Raw genomic sequence first — 24,727 nt, 5'->3', positions numbered from 1 at the left:
CGCAGGTTCGATTCCCAGAGGGCACATGCCTGGGTTGCAGGCCATGACCCCCAGCAACCGCACATTGATGTTTCTCTCTCTTTCTCCCTCTCTTAGCTCTCTAAAAGTAAATAAAATCCTTTTAAAAATTGGAAATTACCTTGAGAAGCTATTTGAATTTCACAGTATAAATCCCCTAAAAGCCAGTTCTGACACCCCACCCAACCCTACCATACTTAGCCTACACATTTTTCATCTTTAGAATAACCTGTTCAGTAACTCTGCTCTAAAGACAAATAATCACTGAATGTCAACTTAGAGAAAGGGTAGGAATAGGTATGGCTGGAAACCATAAAGTAATAATATATAGGAAAATGCTACTACTGTAACAGGGAATAAGATCTGTAACATTTTGAAGACAAAAAAGTTCTATAGAATGATGTTTCCAAATACGTAATGCCACATGAGATACTTTTACGGAAGCTGATCGTGCCCTAGTGACGAGAACATTGAGACACACAGGACGATGGACAAAAAGAAACACTTTGGAGCCCAGTAGGCCCATCTGAATGGCAGCTCTACTGCATACTAACTGTACAACCTTGGCCAGCCACACGGCATTAGTCTGTTTCCTCACCTATAAAGTGGAGCAACATAAATTAACTTTACGAAGTTGTTCAAAGAATTAATGTAGAAAATCAGCTCATTAGGTATTGAAAAGATGGTAGCTATTGCTAATGACCATTTCACACTCCATTTATGAATCCATACTTCAAGACTGCTTCTAAATCAGAGAATGCGTTCTGTAGAATTTGAAAATGGCTTCAAGTCTCTATTTTGTGTAAGTTCCCATTTTTTCAGTGTTATATCAAATGTTCAACATGTGTAGTGTTTTACATATTAGCAAACCTTCAGGTGGATCTGAGCCTGTGAATGCTGCCCATTCTGAAACTTGTGAAAATGGTATCCTTGCTTCTCAAGTACATTTTGGTTACTTTCATCTTGGTCACAGACTTGAGTATGGTACAGTATTAAACAGGTTTAAAATACTCACTTTATACACACCACTGCCCTCTAGTGACTAGAATCATTCTTTTAAGTAATCTATTTAATTGTTCCCTTAATATGAACAAATATAATTAAAAATGTAGTTACTGACCTACCAGCAGGAGGAAAGAACTTTTTACAGGAAATGTGGGTTGATCCAGCTAATTACACTTGGTCGTACCTTCCTGATCAAAGCATCTAGCTGTGGTCAGAGCCACCATCTAAATCCACAGAGCTCAGGTGGACCACATGTATGTTCCACTACAGATTTTTGTCTTAAAAAAAGGGTTAGCTGTGGTGGGGATGACTATTGAATACTAACATATTAGGCACATTTTCTCTGCAATGCCCCTCAGCTCTTAAAAACGGGACCTCACAGTGTTCCTTATGCTTTTTATTTATAATTTTATTTTTACAGTAAGCATATATTATTACATAAAGGGGCAACCCACAATAGTCTCAAGGAAGGGAGAAAGTAATCTGGATTACTACAATAGAAACTTTGCACTCAAGATCTATTCCAGGTTTAGAATGCCAAGAGACTGGCTGACATCCAAAATATTGGGCTGTTTACCTTTGGGCCAGTCAGCTATAAAGTCACCAAAGTCTCTAACCTTCACAGGAGAGCATGAACAACAGTAATAGCTACTGTCCACAGGCTAGTCTTGTGCTTTGCTCTTTGTGTCTATCATCTTCAACAATCCTGTGTGGTGTTATTACCCCCATTTTACAGATTAGACCAAGAGTTTACAAATCTGCACATAAACCTCTGAGAGCAGGAAAACCATCTGAAAGGCAAGAACCACTTAAAGGTTAAGCAAGATGCCATCTTGGTATAAATAGTAACAAATTACAAAAAACTCTGACACAGAAACTGCTGAAGAACAGTATTCAAGAATATTTATTGGTAAAAGATAGGTGTTCAAAGACGACCCAACATCTATTGTTGCCTTCAATAAAAATACTAGCTAGTTATAAATTCAGTGAGAAATTTATTCTATAGAGATATATTAGGTTTGTGTCATCCAAATGAAAATCTAAAAGTAGATTTGAAATCCTAAAAGTAGAACCTTTAGCTAAATGATAACATTCCCAATATTTTTTCAATTTTACTAACCTAGACATGATAAATACACTTAAGTTTGTGGAAATCAAAAGGCCAAATTATAAAGTGGGCATGTGAACACCTTGCTGCCTGCTCCCCTCCCCTATATGCGATGCTGGATCTGCTGGCCATTCCTTGTCGAAGAACAGCAACCCATCTTCCTCAGAGGCTCTTCAGAAACAGTAACATCGATGCCTGATCTTGCATCTTTAAACACATATTTCAGGACTTGGGAGCTTCTGGAACCATAACTTTAACCCAGCCTTCCATAACAGTCTTTTCACTTTCTTTTACAACACATGACACAGCAATAACAGCCATGAACTGTTTCAGCCTTTTCACTTCTGCTGAAGCTAAAACAACTTCTCCAATGTATAAAGGGGCTGGAAAGTTAATTTCCTGGGAAAGAAACACACAGCCTGGCCCTGGCATTTTAGTACCCAGGAGAGCTGAGATAAGTCCATTAATCAAAACTCCATGTACAATTGTCTTTCCAAACTTGGTGCATTTTGCAAAATCTTCATTTAAATGCAAAGGATTGACATCCCCCGTTAATTTTGAGAAGGCAACCACATCCCTCTGTGTGAAGGCTCTGCTGAGTTCAGCCCGGTCTCCAACTCTGATGTGCATATGCTGAGAGTGCTGCCTGCTTCCCACTGGCTGGTTCAGGCAGATTCTCCTCTGAAGCCTAACCCAACAAAGACGATGGCTGGAGATCACTGGCAACATCTTCAGCACCCTCAAATTCCATCAACAGGAGCTCTTGGCCTGCTTCAGTGTTCAAACATTATGCTGGCACCAAAAAGTACTTTTGAGAGTAGAGGAATGTTTCTGAAATTGAGGACTATTCAATCCAATACTAGTTCCCTACTATTACCAGATAATGCAAGGAGAAAGGGAGAAACCTGTAAGACAAAGAAAAAATGTTAACACAGAATCAGGAGAAAATTGCACTGAAACACAGGGTAAATGTGTTTCATGCCCCATGTTTTAGAAACATGCCCAGTTTTAAAGCATAAGCCAAGCTGATGCAGTAGTATCTTAACGAGCATCCTGAGAGGTAGCCTTACATCAACAAGTGGTCATGATAAGCTCAGAAAGAGCATTCCAATACATAAGACACTAGTCATTATGCAATAAAGGAAAAGTTAAGATTTTTCTACAAGCATTCCAAGTTTTATACCAAAACTACTCCCACATAACCTGAAGGGCCTTGTCTAAGGTTGCCAGAAGCAATGAAATTCTGGATTCCTCTCCCTGCCCCCCTTAGCTGGGTGATGTTAACCAAACTATATTTATACAAGCACAAAAATGGAACACACATTAAAAAGCAGTTTGATCAACTACTCAGCCTAGTTTGGAATATGTGAAGGAATAGTCTTTACCTGAATCACTTTGAAAGCACATTTCTTGCCTTTATAAGATCCTAAAAGGGTCAAAGAGCTCCACAATTTGACAAGACCACTGAGGAAAAACCAAGAAAGCATTAAGGAAGATTTGTCCCGGCAACATCTCCCTAGTACTTTTCTTTGCAATAGTCCAGAAAACCTAATTTAAATGAGAAAAATTTAAAGCATAGTGTATCACAGACAGAGAATTAAATGATTCCCAATTAGGAATATTTCTAATATTTCTGAGTTTACAACCATCATTTGGGAAATACTAAAGTTATAAGTAAGTCACAGGTTTTGCTCTCTAGGGTCTAAGCTCCTGCTAAATGAATGTTCACATTCTCCCCAGTTTAAACTTCCAAAAGCTGCTCAGAGTTCACAATGACAAAACTCTTCTTATTCACAGAAGAGAGAATTTTTGCTCTACTTCCCATCTGTCTCTCATCTGTGTTATACTAGAAATGCTTTATTGTCTGTCATACCTGCTACATATTCTCAGGATGGCTGACAAGGTCTTCTCCTCGTAAGTTATGATATCCAAGGGTAAGGCAGCATCAACCTAAGTATAGAATAATGGTATTATCATCATCAATCTTGAACTCTAATAACTATTCCTGTTCATTGCTTTTCTCCTCCAAAAAAGCAGTATTTTATTTAATAGTGTGGGAGTACTGGCATGCTTATTTATAACTCCCTCCTGCCAGAATATTCTTCCTGTAACTCTTCACATTGCTAATGCTTCTTAAAAAACAAAACAAACAAAAAAAACCCCCACATTTTATTTATTTACTTATTTAGAGAGAAACATCAAATGTTGTTCCACTTATTTATGCATTCACTGGCTGATTCTTGCATGTATCCCAACCAGGGATTGAACCTGTAATTCTGGCACATCAGGATGATGCTCTAACCAAGTGAACTATGTGGCCAGGTCCGCTAATGCCTCTTCACCCTCTAAATCTTCATTTAAATTGTTCCTTCCCAGATCCCCAAGATTAAGCTCAATCACTTGCTATTGTCTCTCACATACAGGGCACACATAATTCCTTTTTCATAGTACTCATCATTCTTGCTATTAACTGTTCAACAAGGTTGCCTACTAAATCTAACCAAGACTATTAACCCATGAGACAGAGGCCATGTCTGTTTGCTTAGAGAAAACAGGTTTTATACATGAAATAGAGAGGATGCACATTTTTCTTAAACTTATTTCTAATTATTTTATTTTATTGAATTTATTGGGTGACACTGTTAATAAAATTATATAGGTTTCAGGTGTACAATTCTACAATACATTCTCTGTATATTGTATTGTGTGTTAACCACCCCAAGCTTTTTCTTAAACTTCTGATTTTTTTCTTTTTAAAGATTTATTTATTTATTTATTTTTAGACAGAAGGTTAAGGGAGGGAGAAAGGAGAGAAACATCCAATGTGTGGTTGCCTCTCGTGCACCTCCTACTGGGGACATGTCCCGAAACCCGGGCATGTGCCCTGACTGGGAATGAAAGCAGTGACCCTTTGGTTCACAGGCAGGCAGTCAATCCACTGAGCCATAGCAGCCAGGGCATGATTTTCAAAAATTAGAGTCACAGGAGATTACAAAGAAATACACAGGAAGGTCCCCTGAACCCTTTACCCAGCTTCGCTCAAAGTTAACATCGTGCACAATTATAGTATGATATCAAAACCAGGAAACTGAAATTGATAAACCAGAGTTAATTCAGATTATACCATTGCTATGCAATTTTACCCCATAGGTGGTTTCATGTAACCACCATAGTCACGATAAAGAACTATACCACCACCAGCTCTCTCCTTCTACCCTTTCACAGCCATACCTACTCCTGACATCTTGACCCCAGGCAACCACTAATCTTCCTCCAGATTATATAATTATGTTATTTCAAGAAAATTATATAAATAAAATCACCCAGTATATTACTGTTTGGGATTGGCTTCTTCACTTAGCATAATTCTCTGGGAATTTAGTCAAGTTGTTGCGTTTATCAATAGTGTGCTCATTTTTATTATTGAGTATATTCCATGGTATGAATGTATTATAGTTTATTCACCCACTGAAGGACATCTCACTTATTTCTACTGTTAGACTCTTACTAATAAAGCTTCTATGAACATGCATATACATATTTTTGTGTGAATGTTAAGTTTTCGTTTCTCAAAGATAAATGCTCAGGTATGCAGTTGCTGGGTTGTATGGTAGGTACATAGTCTGTTTAGGAATCTGCCAAACTGTGCTCCAAAGAGACTATACCATTTTACATCATCAACACCAATGTATGAGTAATTCAGTTTTTCCATATCCTCACCAGCATTTAGTATTATCACAATTTTTTATTTTAGCCATTCTGTTAGGTGTGTAGTGATATCTTACTGTTTTTAATGTGCATTTCCCTAATGGCTAATGATGTTGAACAGATTTTCACTCATGTACATCTTTGCCAACTGTACATCCTTTTGAGTAAAATGTCTTATTCATATCTCTCTTTTTTAAAGATTTTATTTATTTATTTTTAGAGAGGGAAGGGAGGGAGATAGAGAGAGAGAGAGAAACATCAATGTGGGGTCGCTGGGGGCCGTGGCCTATAACCCAGGTATGTGCCCTGGCTGGGAATCGAACCTGCGACACTTTGGTTCGCAGCCCGCACTCAATCCACTGAGCTACGCCAGCCAGGGACTTATTCATGTCTCTTAATTGTATCGTTTGGTCTTTTCTTAACTGTACAGTTTGAGTTTTGAGATTTCTTTATACATTCTAGATATTAGTCCTTTGTCAGATATGTGGCTTACACATATCTTCCTTCAGTCTGTAATTTGTCTTTTCATCCTCTTGACTGAATCTTTTGTGGAATAAAAGTTTTTAATTTTGATGAGATGCTTAACAGATTTTGATTTGATAGAATATATGAATCAAGAAATATCCCTGGCTGGTGTGGCTCAGTGGATTGAGTGCTGGCCTGAGAACCAAAAGGTCTCCAGTTAGATTCCCAGTCAGGGCACATGCCTGGGTTGCAGGCCAGGTCCCCGGTAGGAGACTCACTGATGTTTCTCTTGCCCTTCCCCTTTCTCTAAAAATAAGTAAAAAAATTAATTTTCAAAAAGAAAAAAAAGAAGTATTTCCAGAAAATCACCTTAGTTCTCTCTCAAAACTCTGTTTTCAAGTGAATGCTAGAATAATACTATTCATAATGCTGGTGTGTGATAAGACAAGAGGCTGCATCAGAATATAAATCAACAATATCAGTAAATGTACTGTTTGGTTCAGCTCAGTTTTGTTCATACAGAGACTTTCTCAGTAAAAGAAATGATGTGCTGATTTACCTTCTGCTGTGAGCCACAGATCTTCAAAATGGGCAAAAAGACAGTCTGCAGGCTATCAGCCTGAACCCCGCTTTGAGTAGCACTGCACTAAAATAAATATTTGTCCAACGAATTCCTTGTTAAAAAGAAAGTGTACTGAACACACCTACCAACATTTTGCCATTTCTGAAAGTCGGCTTCTAAAATTTCAAATGTGGTTTTAAAGTTTTAAAATGTTTAGAAAAGTGTTTTTTCAGTATTTATTACAAAGATCTTAGGAGTGTTCAATCTACTAAGTGATTCTGTACCTCCCCAAACAGGTCCTTCAGGGCTGAAAGAAGGAGCTGCTTGAACTGTGCAGCATTTAATCCAATTGCATGATCTTGAAATTCTCTGTAAAAAACATTAAAAACAAAAATACATTGCATTAAATTTTATGCTATTTAGATTCATAAAAAATAATAATAAACAAAAGAAATGAGAAGACTGAACTTACAGGCAGACTTTCATGTAGTGGTGCTCAGAGGGATTTTTGTAAACTACTCTTTCGTATGTGGCAGCTGGGGCTGGCATCTTTTCTGATGCTGATTACACCTACATTAAGAGTCAAGGGGGCTAGAAATTAATTAGCAAGGTACATGCTGTTTTTTACTTTTTAAATGAGAATTTTACCTATGTGATTTTTTAAAGAACTCCTAAGCACAGTAACATCCAATTTTGGTCAAACTAAAGTTACTCATGCAGACACAAAGGAAGTTTCTATATTTTATATGTCAACCTGCTACATTTTTATTTAAATTCTAATACTATAATCTCACCAAATATTTTCCCTTACCAAGTACCCAGGTCTGTGCTAAATGCTTCATATGCTTTAAGTCATGTCTTCAAAATGATCATATGAGGTAAAAGCTTTTGTTATTCCTGTTTTTGAGAAGAGGATAACGAGGCTTGGCAAAAACAGGTAACAGCTACCCAAGGGCATACAGAAATTCCAACCACTTCTGAGTGCCATCAAGATCACTCTGGTATGCCTCTTAATTAAAAAAGGTAAACGCAAAAAGTAAAATCTGGATCTGAAGGCCCTCTTCTTGTTTACTGTCAGTCAACACAGAACACGAACAGGAGAATAAGAGGTGGTAGGCAGTTCTGCTGTCCCCACCCATGCTGAATCTGCACATTTTCTTGGTCTGGGAGCTAGGTCAGCACAGGTCTGGCATCCCTAGGAAAGATGGAGCTTGAACAGCAAGGGGTTTGAGGGGAAAAATTCCTGGAATGGGCACTCAATGACATTTCTCACAGATCTGAAACTCTCAAGAACCCAGAACATGCTGATCTCCCTGGAGAGAATCCCTGTCCATGGCTCCAGTCCTGTTGGGAACTGCCCTGACAGGTATCAGAAGCTGAAACCCCCGCCTAGGCTAAGGCTAAGGGAACGCCCTTGGAACCATAAGCCAGCAAGGAGACAAAAGCTTATCTCCCTGGCAGGAATGCTGCTTCTGCTGCTTTATTCATTACTGAACCCCAAAAAGCTTGGTCGGTTAGCCAAAGACGGGTAAGGTTCCCCAAGGGGGGAACAACCTAAGACAGGCACAATCACTTTGGGAGGCCCCCCAAAAGGACTTGGGGGGCTGCAGCAAAAGGGGGTGACGGACCCTCGCTCCTCGGCTTTGACATAGCCTGAGTTCTCATCGCCTGGGAGAAAATCTCCTTATCTCTTGGTTGCCTTGGTTCCCGTGCTCCATCTAAGCCTGAAACAATGACAGGGTGGTGCAGCTGTGCTGAAAAAGGCAGATTCCCCGGGTGATCAGGCCTAAGAAAGAACATGTAAATTACTGTGAAACCTTCTTTGTTTAGAATGCTCTCAGTTGAATGAAAGGGGTCCAAGGAGGAAGTTAGTTTGTTCCTCAAAGTCTTACAGCTCTTTGACACCGACTCAAAGTAGACTGGCAGAGTTCCTTGTTTTCTATGGTTCCTTACTTCCCCCTAATGAGTACTGTACTTTACCTGAATTATTATGCAAAATGAGCCCAATAAAAGCAGGTATGGACTGTAAATCGGGGCGCTCCCCACTAGGGGGGGTGGCCATTTCGTCCCTACTTCTCCACAGAAACTAGTTTGTCTCTGTGCATGTTTTTTCTCACGTGTTTTTCAACGAGTCATCCACAGTGTTCCGTGATCACTGCTGGCCGGGGACCCACGCATCACAGTCCTACCTCACTTTCCCTCTGGATTGATCCTATTCAGCCTTCACATTTTAGCTTATAGTTCACCTCTTCCAGGAGGTTCACCTCTTTAGGGAGGCCTTCTTTGATACCCTATTCTAAGTTAGGTTCCCTTGTTATATAATCTCTTAATGTTACAGGGTGCAGCCAAGAGGGGGGACCCCAAATGGGCATTTGAAATGGGGTCCAGAACTTAAGGTGTCCAGGAGATTTTAAGATGTCTCCAACCCCCCCACCCAGGGTGTGGGTTGGGGGAAGGGACAAATGGAGCAGGGCCATTGAGAACTGTTTTGCATAGCAACAGCCTTGCAGCTACCCTCTGGTATGGTCATTTAACATATCTATAGCCTTTGGCTGGTTGCATGGATATGTTAAATAGCTGTGATCATCTCTGAGCCAGGGGAATGGAAGTAACTTCCCCACCAAGACGTAACTGGGGGCAGATCCCCCAAACTACAGCACCTGCGTGGGAGCTCGGAGAAGACTGGCTCCAGGACATGGGGCCACACCTGCCCAGACTCAAGATGGCAGCCCAGTAAAGCTGGAAGGATATAAATTCTGGCAAGTGAAGCCGAGTGTGGGAGGAGTCAGAAATGAGGCTGCAGAGGAAGATTGGCCGCGGGGATTTAAAACCCAGACTTGGCGGCCATTGGAAGAGAGAACCATGCGGCTTTAGCAGAATGGGGAGGACCATGGCCATTGAGAAGGAGGGAACCATGCTGCTTTAGGAAGGAGAACCATGCGCAGCCCTGAGAAAGAGAACCATGCGGCTTTAGCAGAATAGGGAGGACCTCAGCCGTTGAGGGAGAACCGTGCTGCTTTAGGAGAGAGAGCCACACAGCTTTAGCAGAGTGGAGACTCCTGCATCCCAGAGAGGGAGAACCACGCGGCTTTGGCAGAGTGGGGACTCTCCCCTTCCCTCAGCCCTGAGGAGGAGAACCAAGCGGCCTTGACAGAGTGGAGACTCCCGTGGCCCTGGGAGAGAGGACCACGTGCCTGTGCCAGAGTGGGGACCCCCGCAGCTTTAGAAGGGGAACCACCACCTGGTTTTAGCAGAGATCCCGGCGACTCAGAGGAGGGTGCTGGGAACCCAGGGAGGTCTCCCAGTCGAGATGGAGGACTAACAAAGAACCAGAGGACTGCCTGAGCCATGGACTTCTATTTCCTTTCCTGAGATACGGTACTCTGGACTGGGCAAAGGGGGAAGGAAGGAAGGACTGTGTCTGTTTGTGGGTGTTTTTTGGGGACTTTAGGATTTTCGATGAAGACATTAGGTCACTACTTGAAGTCTGTATAGCATTAAATAAACATTTCCTTTCCTTTTCATGAATCTCTGGCATTAAGAGACGTCTTTCCTAGGGTGGCGGACACAACGGACCCGGGGCCTTCTTTCAATAATAGTATATCGTCCCAGGCCCCCCTTGTCTGTTCTGTAACATTAACACTGTCCATTTGTTTAATATCTGGGTCCCTTACTAAAGGAACCAGGAAATTGAGGCCCAGCCAAGGAAAGGGACTTATCAAAAGCCACAAAGCTGTAGACCAGCATTTGTAAAAACCTCTGTGGATCAGGCCCAGTTCCAACCACTCCATGATGGCCACCAGAGAAAATCAGGCTCAAGGAGCTATACCTACCTATCCAGTGGACAAACATGAATATTTACTGTGTCTACAACAGAGTAGATATTCAACACTTACTGAATACATGATTGAATGAATGATAGAAATGTTAGGCCTACATGTTTAAGAGTATCTTTGGTTTCAGGACCACAATAATGGTTACCCAGTGCTTCTTTCCCAGTCACTAGTCTCCCCTAACTAGAAGGACAGGCAGAACAAAACCCTCAATTATTTAACTCACTGCCTGGAGCATGATGGGTATTTTTTAGGTATTACTGACTGCCTTGATGGCATTAGCTGCTTGAGTTAGGGGGAATGAGATTGGGCTTGAGGCTTAGGGTGCCAATAACAGTGAAGACTAACGGAATATTCTGGAATTGGATAATGGTGATAGTTGCACAACAATGTGAGTGTACTTAATGCCAATGAACGGTACATAAAAAAAAAAAAAAAAGAGGACTTCCAGCCAAGATGGAGACATAGGTAGATACACTGTGCCTCCTCACACAACCAAAAGAAGGACAACAAATTTAAAAACAAAAATAACTGGAACTGCCACAAAATTGAACTGCCTGGAAGTCTGACAACCAAGGAGTTGAAGAAACACTTAGACTGGTAGGAGGGGCAGAGACAGGCAGCCGAGGCAGAGAGGAGGTACAGCAAGGCAGCAGCGGGAGGACTGGGCAGGAGAGGTGGCGGCTGACAGACAAGCAGTCCCACCAATTGCATGTGGATAAACTAGGAGGAACTGGGGAGAGAGACAGACTGCACAACCCAGAGTTATGGCATGGGGAAATAAAGCCTCAAAACCTCTGGTTGTAAAAACTTGTGGGGGTTGTGGCAGTTGCAGAAACTCCCAGCCTCACAGGGGAGTTTGCTGGAGAGATCCACGGTCCTGGAATGTACCTAAAACCACCCACCCGGGAATCAACACCAGAAGGGCCCAATTTGCATGTGGGTAGCAGGGGAAGTGAATGAAAGCCGGTCCAGAGCTGAGCAGGCATTTTCTGACCCCTCCCCAACATTCAGCACCACAACGCAGGTATAGGACAGCCAAGTGGGCTGCCCCACCCTGGTGAATACGTAAGGCTCTGCCCCTTACTACATAACAGACGCACTGAGACAAAAAAAAATGTTGCCCAAGTGAAAGAACAGATCAAAGCCCCCAAAATAGAACCACCTGAGGAAGAGATAGTCACCTTATCAGATGCAGAGTTCAAAACACTGGGAATCAGGATGCTCACAGAAATGGTTGAGTATGGTCACAAAACACAGGAAGAAGTGAAGGCTATGCAAAGTGAAATAAAGCAAAATATACAAGGAACCAACAGTGAAGGGAAGGAAACTGGTACTCAAATAAACAATTTGGACCAGAAGTAAGAAATATTCAATGAGAACAGAATGAAGAAACAAGAATTCAAAAAAATGAGGAGAGGCTTAGGAACCTCCAGGGCAACTTTAAACATTCCAACATCTGATTCATGTGCCAGAAGAGGAAGAAGAAGAGCAAGAAATTGAACTTACTTGAAAAAATAATGAAGGAGAACTTCCCCAATCTGGCAAAGCAAATAGACTTCCAGGAAGTTCAGAGAGTCCCAAAGAAGTTGGACCTAAGGAAGCACACACCAAGGCACATCATAATTACATTACCCAAGGTTAAAGATAAGGAGAGAATCTTAAAAGCAGCAAGAGAAAAGGAGACAGTTACCTACAAAGGAGTTCCCATAAGACTATCAGCTGATTTCTCAAAAGAAACCTTTCACACAAGAAGGGGCTGGAAAGAAGATTTCAAAGTGAAAAGCAAGGACCTACATCCAAGATTACTCTATACAGCAAAGCTATCATTTAAAATGGAAGGGCAGATAAAGTGCTTCCCACATAAGGTCAGGTTAAAGGAGTTCACCATCACCAAGTCCTTATTATATGAAATGTTAAAGGAACTTATCTAAGAAAAAGAAGAAGATCAAAACTATGAACAGTAAAATGACAACAAACTCACAACGATCAACAACTAAACCTAAAAAACAAAAACAGAAATAAACTAAGCAAACAACTAGAACAGGAACAGAAGCCCAGAAATAGAGACCATATGGAGGGTTATCAGTGGGAGTGGGAGGGGTGAGAATTGGGGAAAAGGTACAGGGAATAGGAAGCATAAACATTAGATACAAAATAGACAGGGGGAGATCAAGAATAGTATAGGAAATAGAGAAGCCAAAGAACTTACATGCACGACCCATGGACATGAACTAAGGTGGGGGAATGCTGTTGGAAGGGTGTGGTGAAGTGTTAAGGGGAATAAAGAGGAGGAAAAAATGGGACAACTGTAATAGCATAATCAATCAGATATATTTTTAAAAAGAAGACTTGAAGAGCAAATGCTAAACTGTCACCTCCTACACAGGCCTGAGCTTCAGGGTCAAGGACAACACTGCCCTCTACAGGCTCCTGATACTAAAAAGGTTGACGCCGGGGCAGCCCAAATTCACCAGGCTCACCACAAAAATGTATGCTCTTCTATAGTCACTGACATAAACATCTTTGAAGTTAGCCTTTTTCATGGATATTCATTTGCTCAAAATCTTGCAATTGTTCCTGATTCACTTCGAGTAAGCTAAAGTCTCTCATGTCCTGCCATTTTCCCCTACTCAATCCCTTCCACCACACAGGCCTCCTAGCTCTTCACACACCAGTTTCCCTCCCACCTCTGAGCCTCGCTCCTGGCGTTTCCACATGCTGGGAATACTCTTCCTCCAGGTGGCCACATGGCTCACTCCCTAGCCCCCTTCATGGCTTCGCTCAAATCTCACCCTCGATTTGGCCCAGTGGCTATCAAATACGGCAACTCCCCCCACCCCATGCACCTGCTCTACTCTTTTCTTACGGCACTCCACCCCCCCCGCAGCAGAACTATGTAATTATTACTTGTGTTCGCTTCTCCATCCCCACAGAATGTACACGTCTCAAGAAACAGGGATCAGTCTTATTCACTATATATATACACACACATATGTATAATGTTTGAACTGAACTATTTTTTTAAGCACTTAGGTCATGCTAACTTTGTCCGACAAATGTCACCTACGAATTTAGCTCCCACCTGACGCATGACGCATGCGCTCTGCACTCGTGGTCCCACTCAGCCCTCGCAACCTCTACCCTCCGCTTCCGCGACCGCGTCGTACAGAGGCCCAAGCAGCTTCGCGGCTGGGCCTAACCTTCGCTTGCTTCGACCTCGGCCGGGGCGGGGAGGTACTCCGACTCACTCGGCGCCGCAAGCAGGACCCGCCTTGCGCTTGCGGCCTGGATTGCGCGTCCAGCGACCCCAGCGCGGCCGACTGAGCCCGCTCAAGGAAAACTGTCGCTTCGCTCTGGTCTTCCGCCTACCAGCTCTCCGCCGGACTATGCTGACGCCTCCCTGAATCCTGTTCACGGCAAGAATCCGCCAAGGCCTGGAGCTTCCCCTATAGAGGCCTGAGCATGGCCCTAGAAACTCCAGGGATGTGTATTTTTGGCTTCCGCCTGCTCCGCCTCCCGGATGAGCGAGTTAGTCGCGGATATGACGTCACGCGCCGCGTCGCAGGGCTGGGGCGGGAATTCTGGTGTGGTGTGGAGCTGAGGCCCGCAGACCTCGGTGCAACCTGGTGCCCTATTCGGAGGAAGCAGTGTGTGCAAATACCTGCATGGGGTACCGGACTCAGGGCATGTTTATTCGGTCTTCACAGCCATTCATTTATTCATGCATGCATTCAGTCAGCAAGTTTATGTCTAGCGTCTTTTCTGCTGAATACATCTTAATGTCAAATCCTCTGGACAGGAGGACTCGCTCTAGGTGCCTCTGTGGCTCTCAACACAGTAGATATTCAATTTGGGTTGACATAAAAAGACCCAGATGGTTCCATTTCCAAATGTAAGCCAAGTTTTGTCTATGCATTTATTTATTAGATACTGTTATGTGCTAGGTACGGGCAACTCATTGAAACCCAAGAAGATACAGCTTCCGTTCTCATGAAACACAGTACTTGTATTTAAAAGTAATAGCTAAGACGCCTTGGCTGGTGCGGCTCAGTGGATTGAGTACCGACCTGCAAACCAATAGGCTGCAGGTTCGATTCCTAGTCAGGGTACATGCCTGGGTTGTGGTGCCAGGTCCCCAGTTGGGAGCATGTGAGAGGCAACTAATGGCTGTATCTTTGCCACATGGATGTTTCTCTCCCTTTTTCTCCCTCCCTTTCCCTCTCTCTAAAATAAGTAAATAAAAAAATAAAAGTAACAGCTAATATTTATCAAGTGTGGGTTGAGTCAATTAAGGCACGACGCAAAAAACTTTACATGTGTTATCTCATGGAACTCCGACACAATCCTAAGGTAGTTATGATCATCCCCATTTTACAGAGGTTGAAACTGAGGCCCCAAAAGCTAAGTTACTTGCCCAGAAATTACATAGTTATAAGTGGTGGAGTGGGCCATCTGACTAGATGCTGCCCTCCACACTGTACCTTATTACCACCAATTCTGTGGTATTGCTAGGCAGGATAGATAGCAAACCAAGGCAGAGAGGGGGAGGGAGACATGTCCCACTCATTAATTCAGCAGTCCTGAGCCTGGTGAGTGAAGATTGCCAAGGTGTTCAAAAATCACAAGAAAAACCATGATAGCATAGGGGGGGGGCAGTGAAATTCTGTATGTCTCATTTCCACTATCTGGGAAAGAAAGCCTTTGAAGCTGTATATCAATCCCAAGATCTAGAGTGGGGAGGTGGAGGGCGAACCTAGAAGCTGGCTACAAGCATAAAACCTCTAAAAATCCCAGTAGTCGGAGCACTCAGATTAGCTGGGTACCCACTTGCAGCTTCATCCTGAAGTGTATTTCATAAACAAATTTACTATCTCATTTCCACTATACGTGTTGTCTCTCTTGCCTGAATTCTCTTGCAAGCAACACAAGAGCCAAGGAGAGGGAGCCCCCTAACTCGAGTCTCCCTGGTAAGAGTATGACAGTGTACATAGGAAGAGGCTGGGGCTGCCAAATCTTGAGTGTAAGCCCCATGAGGATGGAGGCTTTTCTGTGTTGGCTTACCAGTGCATTCCAGTGCTTGGCACCCAACACATATTTACTGAAAGCAGTAGTTCATAAACAGTTCATAAATGGTTGTGCTAATTTTGCCTGGGTTGGGGACAAAGGGTTGCCTTGCACAGCTGAGCCTGAGCCTGCTGTCACCTTCTGTCTATTTCTTTTCTCAAAATCCCACTGTCTGCTGTTTACAGAAGCTTCAGTCCTTGGCTGTGGCCATGTCCTCCAGTCCTACAGCTTCGGCTTCCCTTCCCTCATCCCTCAGAGGAAACAGGACTTGTTTCAGATCTAAGGAGAGGTAGAGGAAATCGGCAAAGACCCAGAGACTGGCATTTTCTTTCTCAGAAGAAAGGCAGCTTCCTTTTGGCAGCTTCTTGGGTTTTAGAAGCTGCCAAAATTTGCTCCAGGTCCATCTTTTGCCACTTACTCAGCTTCTTCATCTGTCACACAGAGAATAGTAGCATCTCCCTCAGAGTGAGGAAAAAGCAGCAAAGTACCTGGCACCCAGGAAACACTCTGGAATGGGAGAGAGTTCCTTAAACCAGCTGCCTGGCAAATGCAAATGGATTTTACTAAAGCTGAGGAGAATTCATAACTTTGAGGGGGAAAAAAGGCAAGACAGAGGCCCAAGGAGAACGGCAGTCCCTTAACATCCACAGCCACAATTCTCCATGGAAATCATATTCCTTTATGTCAGTGGATTGTGAAAACAGGACAAAGGAAATGAAAATGATCAGAAGTTAAAACTTCTGTAGCTGTTGTTCCCATTTAGGGAGACCCACCAAATGCTAGATAGTTTACTCATGTTATTTTCCTATTGGGTTGGCCAAAAAGATCATTTATTTTTCCTGTAAGATGGCTCTAGTACTGCATAGTTTTCTTTAACTTCATTCAAAACGATTTTGTGAGATTGTATTATGACAGCCGTCATATCAGTATGCATTTAAAAAAACTTACCAAAATTGGTGAATTTTTGTGTAGCCATTTTTATATTGAAGATGGAAGAAAATACACATTTTCAGCATATAATGCTTTATTATTTCAAGAAAAATAAAACACCACTGAAATGCAAAAAAAAAAAAAAAGATTCGTGCAGTGTATGGAGCAGGTGCTATGACTAATCCCAAGTGCCAAAAGTGATTTTCAAAGTTTTGTGCTGGAGATTTCTCAATGGACAATGATGTTCCATGGTCAGGTAGACTAGTTGAAGTTGAGAGCGATCAAATCAAGACATTGAGAACAATCAATGTTATACCACATGGGAGATAGGCAATGTAGTCAAAATATCCAAATCAATAAAATTTTTGATGAAAATGAAAAATGTGTCTTTTATTTTATGGAAAAAACCAAACAGACATTTTGGCCAACACAATATCTATCACTATTGTCTTCCACATATAGAGAAAAAGTAGCTTGATGAGGATGTCATTTGTTGAAGGTGGTGAGAGGCACCAGAGCCTAAAATGGGGCATTCCATTTCTCCCATGTGAATGAGAGGCTGGGACCTCCTGTTTAATGAGACACTAAGTTGCTTTTCAGAGACAATAGACCAAGACCCCAAGCCATGCAGACCCGGCATGCACAGAAGAGAGGAATTTGACCTCCCTCTATACCTGGATCAAAGAATCCCCCCACCCCTACTGATGCGCACAGAACCAAAAGACCTGGACATAACCAGAACTTACACTGGAACCCTTTCAGAAGCCAAGGGTCCATTGTCCTGCAAAATCCAGTGTTCATGTTCCTTTACAATAAATGGCCAAGTTCCAAGTTTCTTCAGTTAAAACTTGCCCCACCAGTGCTTCAGCATACTTATTCCCCCCAACCCCTTAAAAACCTTAACTTAACCCAGTGAGCAAGATGGATCTGAGGCACTATTAGATCCCCATCTTCTCAGTTGGTATCTTCTTGATCAACAAAACTTTCCTTACTCCAAACCCTGACATTTTGAGTTTTGGCCTTTCAAAGCATGAGGCACAAGAATTTTGATCTGGTAACACTTCGAGACAATCTTGAACATTGTTACCAAACAGGAAGCTTTGAAAAACAGGCAGTGCTTTGGAGTTCCTAGAAGCCAAGCCAGGGTTCTTTGCGGACGTTATTTTTGGCAGTTAGGGGTAGACAGGGACAGAAAGCTCTCAAGTGAAACACGTAAGGGAGAAGGGAAGCAGGATGGGGCAGAGGAAGAAGCTAAGCAAGATGTGGGTTCAGCTGAAGTCTAGCTTAGCCTGACCCCATTGGGAGCCCTGGAGCATAAGTGATAGGAGAAAGCTTTCAGCCTCGAAGGTTAAGGGGCCAAGTCTTCATACTCGCCTAGTCAATCATTGACTGCCAGCTGTAGGGTTGCCAGATTTAGCAAGAAAAAATAAACACAGGTTGCCCAATTACATTTGAGTTTCAGATAAGCAATGAATAGGATATCCTTATACTAAAAAAGCATTTGTTTCCCTGAAATTAAATTTAGCTGAGCATCTGGTATTTTATCTGGTAACCCTAGGAGGTAAGTGGAAGAGAATGAGGCATAACATCTCAGCCATCTCCAGTCATCTAAGGGTGGTTCTCTGGGGAAAGGGGGCATCTCTGAGCTTTCTGCAGCTAACACTCAGCAGGTCAGGGGGAGTGGGTGGGTACAGCAGCCAATAAAGGGGGCCTGGGAAGGACAGCAGCTCCCACTATGGACAGGGACTCTGAGGGCAGCTCACCAGCTAATGGTAAACAAACAAACAAACAAACAAACAAAACAACTAGAAGTTAAGTTCAAACCATGCCCCTCAGTCAGGAGAGCAGCAGGACACCGTGGCCCCTGGCCAACTCCATGAGGGACACTTTCACTCCTGCAGTCATTCCCCACCAGCTCGTGCTGGAGCTGGAGCCAGGGTATTTACCTTCCCAGCATTTCTGAAATGTATTGAAATAACGGAGGAGCCTTTCCTTAGAAACCTCTCTCTTAAAAAAGCCCCAGAACAAAGAATTTGGTGAGGGGATAACCACTGTAGGCAGCCTGTTTCTGGAGGGCCCAAGATCTTTTCTTAAAATTCAGAGATCCTCGCCTAGGGAATTGGTGGTCCACACTCCAACATCCCCACTTTCTTTGGAGGACTCTGCATCCCTGTTACAGCAATCTGGGGAATCTGTGGGTTTTGGCCTATAAGAGCTCCCAAGTATAGGGGTAGGGAAAAGGGTAAGCAAAAAGTGGAGTGGGAAACAGTAAGACCCAGTATGATCCAATGTTAAAAAACAACCCCCCAAACCAACCATTTATTAGTGTGCGCGTATGTATGTGTTTGCTAGAAGGTGTCCCCATGGACCACTGGGGGAAGGGTGCGGTTGTTTGGAGTGGAGAGGAGATGCTCACATTTTTCAGCATTCATTTTAATTTATTTTAAAGTGACAGGGTCTCACTTTTATCATGATTAAATAAAAAGCAGGACTTGTCCCTTATGGTCACAAGAGGGAGCTGTTTACCATACCCATCTGCACACCTCTCCTACATTGGGAGACCACACTCTTCCTCAGGATGCCCCCTCAGTGGATGAGAAGGGGAAAATAATCTCACAGAGTGATCTGATCACAAATTTCTAACTGGGCGGGTCATGCTGGGGAGTCATGCCCCAAGCCTATCACTTCTTTGGTGAAAGGGTATGCATCTAGGTTAACACATCTTTGAAATTCCAGAAGTAATGCTCCTCAAAGACATAACCACCCTCAAGAGAGCACATAATCTTATTAACTGTCCTGTAATTGGATCCCCCCACGCTTGCTTTCTCCCAGCTTCATGTTGTTTTCTTATGTTCCCTCCTTAATTCCAAATGCATAAAATAAACTGCAAACTGCCATTCTGGGGAGCATTTGACATCTTGCTTCCCAACAAATGTCATCATGTTTAGCTCAGATAAACTTATAAAAATTCTCTACAGATTTGGGTGTTTCTTACATCAGCACCTCCAAGGCAGAAGAGAGGGAGCAGGGAGAACAAGCTTCCTTTCCTTTATTTGCACACCTGAAATCCAAGAAAAATCTGGAAACCAAATTTTTCTTCATTTGGTGCCAGTGCTTAATCTGCACTGAGGAAAAGCTTTTCATAGCTTTTGTCCCATTTACTGCAGATATTCATACAGTTCACAGAGAAAATATGAATACTGTTTAAAAAAAAAAAAAAGAAAGAAATAACAGGACAAAATGGAGTCATTTTGCTAAGACAGGTCCCCAAACCAAAACTCAATAAATAACCAAATTGCAGTTTCAGCTTCTCTCCCAGGAGTGGGATTTTAAACAAATCAGTCTATAATTTCCTGATCAATACTATTGAAGTAATCTGCTTGATAACCTTCCCCCCAACCCTGCACATTTCCCTAAGGAAAGGTATCCTTGATTGAAATAATCCACTCTTTTACCTTCTTAGCCCCACCCTCTTTCTGCCCATAAAAACTTTCCATTCTGTACAACTCGTCACAGCACCTTTCTAGTTCCTAGATCGGGTACTGCCCAGTTCACGAGTTGCTTAATAAAGCCGATTAGATCCTCACATTTACTCAGTTGAATTTTTGCTCTTTAACAATACATTTGATCATGTAAGGTGGTCCCAGACCCTACTGGCAGTCATATGTTAATATAGGATGTACATACCATAATGCCTTTCTAAAGTCAGAAAATATCTGAACTGGGAGTCACATCTGGCTCTGTGAGATATGGTAAGAGGTTGTAGACCTGTACTCCCATTAGCAGTTGTCCTTCTGCCAGTTACCCACCCCCACAGCCAGCTTTGACCTTGGGCATTGGGATTGTCACCTTAGTACCACTTTCTGCCCCCAAGAACCCTTCCTTCTCCTGTCTCCTTCAGAGCTTGGCAAACTCTTAGACGTGCCTTAAAGTTCCTAGTCATTGCTTTGAGGGTTTAGGGACCAAAGATGCAGAAACTAATGAAGGAAAGATTCCTCTAGGGGCTAAGGGACAGGGTCTGTCCCGTTGCTGAAAGGAGCCACAGATGTCTTCTCCCTCCATGGTCACATAAGATCCTCACCCCGTCATAGGCACAGACAACCTCAGGCCTACATCTGGTCATTTCCAGCCCAGAGAGCAGCATCCCTAGGCCCCACAGCACTGGGGGTACCTGGACAGCAGCCCCAGTACTCGCTCCCCTTGGCTCTGACCATGGCCGGCAGTTTGAATACATCTCCACAGCCCCACACGCGATCACTCCCACTCCTCCTAAACACTTCTACTCTTTTCCTCCTTTCAGGGAATGGAGGGGTCATGTGAACATCAACCATCTTGGGGGGAAGTGGGAGGGGGAGAAAGAAGTGGGTGGTGAGAAAAACCAGGCTGTAGAGTTAAAGGAGTGATGTTGGAAAATTTCAAAGATAAAAGATCAGAAGAGTCAGACTTCCCACCGTTGGGGACAGTGTGTCTGTGTGTGCATGTGTGCATCAATGATGGAGACAGACAAATACGAGTGATGAAGCAGAGATGGGGGAGAGGTGGGAGAGAGGCGAGAGACAGAGACACATGGAGACAGACTAAGAGTTAAAAAGAAATGCACCCAAACCTGGCCAAACAGTATTTCACCAAACATTTCTGAAACAGACCCAGTGAATTGCTACTTTTAATAAAAAAAACTTTTCTAACTAGTATAGAAAATCCCCCAAAGCATTGTACCTGTGGATATTAAAATCTGCATCCATCATATTCTTAGTTTTTTATTTTATATTTTTAAATAGATTTTATTGATTATGCTATTACAGTTGTCTCAATTCACCCCCTTTTGTCCCCCTCCACCTCACCCCTCCACCCCTCATTTCTTCTGGCAATCCCCCCCTTAGTTCATGTCCACGGGTCATGCATGTAAGTTCTTTGGCTTCTCCATTTCCTATACTGTTCTTAACATTCCCTTGTCTATTCTGTACCTACCAATTTGTGCTTCTAAATCCCTGCACTTTTTCCCTCATTCTCCCTCTTCCCCCTCCCAACTGATAACCCTCCAAATGATCTCCAAATTTATGATTCTGTTTCTGTTCTGTTTGCTTTGTTTTTTATTTTTTAATTAAAAAAAGATTTTATTTATTTTTTACAGAGGGGAAGGGAGGGAGAAAGGAGAGAAACATCAATGTGTGGTTGCCTCTTGTACGCCCCCCTACCGGGGACCTGGTCTGAAACCCAGGCATGTGTCCTAGACTGGGAATCAAACCAGCAGCCCTTTGACTTGCAGGCCGGCGCTCAACCACTGAGCCACACCAGCCAGGGCGCTTAGGGTTTTTTTAGATTCAGTTGTTGATAGTTGTGAATTTATTGCCATTTTAATGTTCATAGTTTTGATTTCCTTCTTTTTCTTAAGCCCCTTTAACATTTTACATAACAATAGCTTGGTGATGATGAACTCCTTTAACTTGACCTTATCTGGGAAGCACTTTATCTGCTTTTTAATTTTCAATTATAATTTTGCTGGATAGAGTAATTTAGGTTGTAGGTCCTTGCTTTTCATCACTTTGAATACTTCTTGCCAGTCCCTTCTAGCCTACAAAGTTTCTTTTGAGAAATCAGCTGACAGTCTTATGGGAAATCCTTTGTAGGTAATTAAATGTTTTTCTGTTGCTTTTCTCTTCCTGTTTTTAATGTTCACTCTTTACCTTTAACCTTTGGCATTTTAATTATGATCTGTCTTGGTGTGGTCCTATTTGTGTCCATCTTGTTTGGGAATCTCCAATCTTTCTGGATTTGAATGTCTATTTCCTTCACCAGATTAGGGAAGTTTTCTTCCACTACTATTTCAAATAAGTTTTCATTTTCTTGCTCTTTCTCCTCTCCTTCTGTCACCTGTATGATTTGGATGTTTGTACATTTGAAGTTGTCCCAGAGACTTCTTAGCCTAGCCTTGCTTTTTGGATTCTTTTTTTTTCTTGCTGTTCTGATTGAACGTTTTTCACTTCCTTATGCTCTAAATCGTTGGTTTGATTCTCAGCTACATTGACTCCACTGTTGACTCCCTGTACATTTTTCTTTATTTCACTTCGTGTAATCTTCATTTGTGCCTGAGTCCTTTTTATACTGGAGTACCCAGTGAGTTCCTTGAACATCCTGATAACCAGTGTTTTGAACTCTGTATCTGATAGATTGCTTATCTCCATTTTGTTTAGTTCTTTTTTTTTTTTTTTTGGAGTTTTGTTCTGTTCTTTCATTTGGGCCATATTTCTTTGTCTCCTCATTTTGGCAGCCTCCCTGTGTTTGTTTCTATGTACCAGGTAGAGCTGCTTTGACTCCCTGTCATAGTAGCATGGCCTATTGAAGAAAAGTACATGGGTAACTTGGATGGGGTGGAGCCTTAGGTAGTCACCAGGGTGGGACAACCTGTGTGAAACAGGTTGATGGAGTCTTCAATATGGTCACCACTCTGTGGCTCTGTATGGGGAGGGCTCAGGAAGGGGACAATGCCACTGCCTGGCCTTGGGAGTTTTGTCTGGGAGGAAGCTGAACCCCAGAACTCACTCTGACGCCAGACCCTTTAGTTTCTCCTTGTATGCCACTGTGCCCTTCTAGCTGCTGCCCTGGTGCTACAGCCCAGAGAAAGTGAGTCTGTGTAGGTCTGTTGTGGACCCCTTAAGAGGAGACTCCCAAGAATCCCATAGTTTCTTCTGCTGCCCTGGCCCTAGTTGGTTTTTATAGCCAGAAGTTATGGGGACTTATCTTCCTGGCATTAGAACCCTAGTCTGGGAGTCATGGTGTGGGGCTGAGATCCTTTGCTCCCAAGGCATCCCTCCTGCTTTTTATCCACCACACGTGGGTGTGGGACTGCCGGTTCTGTGTCTCCATGTCTCTGTCCCTCCTACCTGTCTAGATGAATATTTCCTCTTTAATTCCTTAGTTGTTGGACTTCCTACAGCTTGATTTTCTGATGATTCTGGGTGACAGTTATTTTGCAGTTTAGTTGTAATTTTTGCTGTAGTTGTGGGAGAAGGTGAGCCGTGTTTACCTATGCCTCCATTTTGACTGGAAGTGCACCTATCATTTTAGAGTGATGTTAATTAACTAACCAACCTGCGATTGTCCTGAGATCAATACCCAGGACTTAGCAAGTACATGAGGGAGCCTAAATTCAGCATTTATGTTTAATTAAAATCTAAAGTTTGTTTGAAGGCAGTGGGAAAGCCCCTGGTTGGTAAGAAGTGCAGTGCCTTGACCTCCCACTTCAAAGGCGCCTGCATTGGTCCCAGGCAGCTATGAGCAGGCCTGCATCTCCTGACTGCTTTTTAATTCTGACCCCCAGGGCAACCAGAACTGCAGAGACTTCTCTCCAGAAAACCAGACAAACACTGATTATCATTTCCAGAGAATGGGGGAAGGATGAGGGTCCTGGCTAGTGAATGAGCCCTTCCAGGGAGGGCATGACACCCATCTTGGTTGTTATAGAGGCTGGACTGAGGAGGGCAGGCTGTTCCTTGTAGCACCCTTAGAAGGATGATGCTGGAATCCAGCTGAGCTTGTTTCCTGCCAACAGGAGGCTGGGCAATGGGAGGCCTTAGCTATTTGCTGAATGAACAACTGAGTTACCATCCTTAGCAAGGGCCTAAGGTGTGGCCTCAGTGACCTGTGGCTGAAGCTGCCACACACTGGCCTCATCCAGGGGAGCCAAAAGGGACCCAGACCCCACTGGGAATTGGGCCAGAGAGCACTTGGGTGAACCAGTGAAAACACTGTTTTTGCAAGTCACCTTCAATCCTAAACCAAGAGGCTTCACTCTACTTGTTACCTGTGTGACCTTGGGCAAGACGCTTCACCTCTCCATGCCTTGGTTTCCTTGGCATAGGTCTTATGAACCTCTTAGGTCTGTGAGAGAGGTCGATAAGGTGCTACAAGGAAAACACTTAGACTAGTGCCTCCAAGCCTGGCCTGACGTACATTACAATCTCCCAGTACTTTCTGGGAGTCTCCTTTGGACAAACCAAAAAGGTTCCCTGGGGTGAATCGCAGCTCAGGATC

General features: G+C 43.0%; 2 protein-coding genes across 9 annotated transcripts; both read right to left on the bottom strand.

Annotated features, from left to right (window-relative positions):
• Nucleotides 1–1,901: 1,901 nt before the first annotated feature.
• On the bottom strand, nt 1,902–2,860 carry HTD2 (hydroxyacyl-thioester dehydratase type 2). The gene has a single exon (XM_045832383.1). It carries the CDS (start codon nt 2,858–2,860, stop codon nt 2,354–2,356), a length of 507 nt encoding a protein of 168 aa, XP_045688339.1. The 3' UTR covers nt 1,902–2,353.
• Nucleotides 2,861–2,899: 39 nt separating this feature from the next.
• On the bottom strand, nt 2,900–14,740 carry RPP14 (ribonuclease P/MRP subunit p14). 8 transcript variants are annotated; one of them, XM_045832387.1, is made up of 7 exons: nt 13,785–14,740; nt 12,209–12,294; nt 7,339–7,436; nt 7,151–7,235; nt 4,005–4,081; nt 3,517–3,595; nt 2,900–3,036 (listed from the first exon to the last, which is right to left on the bottom strand). In XM_045832387.1, the coding sequence occupies exons 3-7, from the start codon at nt 7,413–7,415 to the stop codon at nt 2,980–2,982; spliced, it is 375 nt and encodes a 124-aa protein (XP_045688343.1). In that variant the 5' UTR covers nt 7,416–7,436; nt 12,209–12,294; nt 13,785–14,740; the 3' UTR covers nt 2,900–2,979. The 8 variants fall into 8 exon arrangements, with proteins under 8 accessions (XP_045688343.1, XP_045688342.1, XP_045688345.1 ...); XM_045832386.1 differs by lacking the exon at nt 12,209–12,294 and having other exon boundaries at nt 13,770–14,740; XM_045832389.1 differs by lacking the exon at nt 12,209–12,294 and having other exon boundaries at nt 7,339–7,457; nt 13,951–14,740.
• Between the last annotated feature and the right edge of the window lie 9,987 nt (nt 14,741–24,727).

The sequence above is a fragment of the Phyllostomus hastatus genome, unplaced genomic scaffold (genome assembly GCF_019186645.2).
Source record: "Phyllostomus hastatus isolate PE091 unplaced genomic scaffold, TTU_PhHast_1.1 phas_contig_16, whole genome shotgun sequence".
In the NCBI taxonomy this organism is placed as follows: Eukaryota; Metazoa; Chordata; class Mammalia; order Chiroptera; family Phyllostomidae; genus Phyllostomus; species Phyllostomus hastatus.
This window is presented reverse-complemented; position numbering and strand designations above follow the sequence as displayed.

What these genes read in the sequence shown, in the direction of transcription:
- HTD2 (XM_045832383.1), bottom strand. Translation starts at nt 2,860, where the DNA reads ATGTTGCCAGTGATCTCCAGCCATCGTCTTTGTTGGGTTAGGCTTCAG.
- RPP14 (XM_045832386.1), bottom strand. Translation starts at nt 7,415, where the DNA reads ATGCCAGCCCCAGCTGCCACATACGAAAGAGTAGTTTACAAAAATCCC. An exon ending in CACTACATGAAAGTCTGCCT is followed by an intron (nt 7,236 to 7,338) that starts GTAAGTTCAGTC and finishes TGTTTTTTACAG; the next exon opens with AGAATTTCAAGATCATGCAA. An exon ending in ATCCTGAGAATATGTAGCAG is followed by an intron (nt 3,596 to 4,004) that starts GTATGACAGACA and finishes GTTTTTCCTCAG; the next exon opens with TGGTCTTGTCAAATTGTGGA.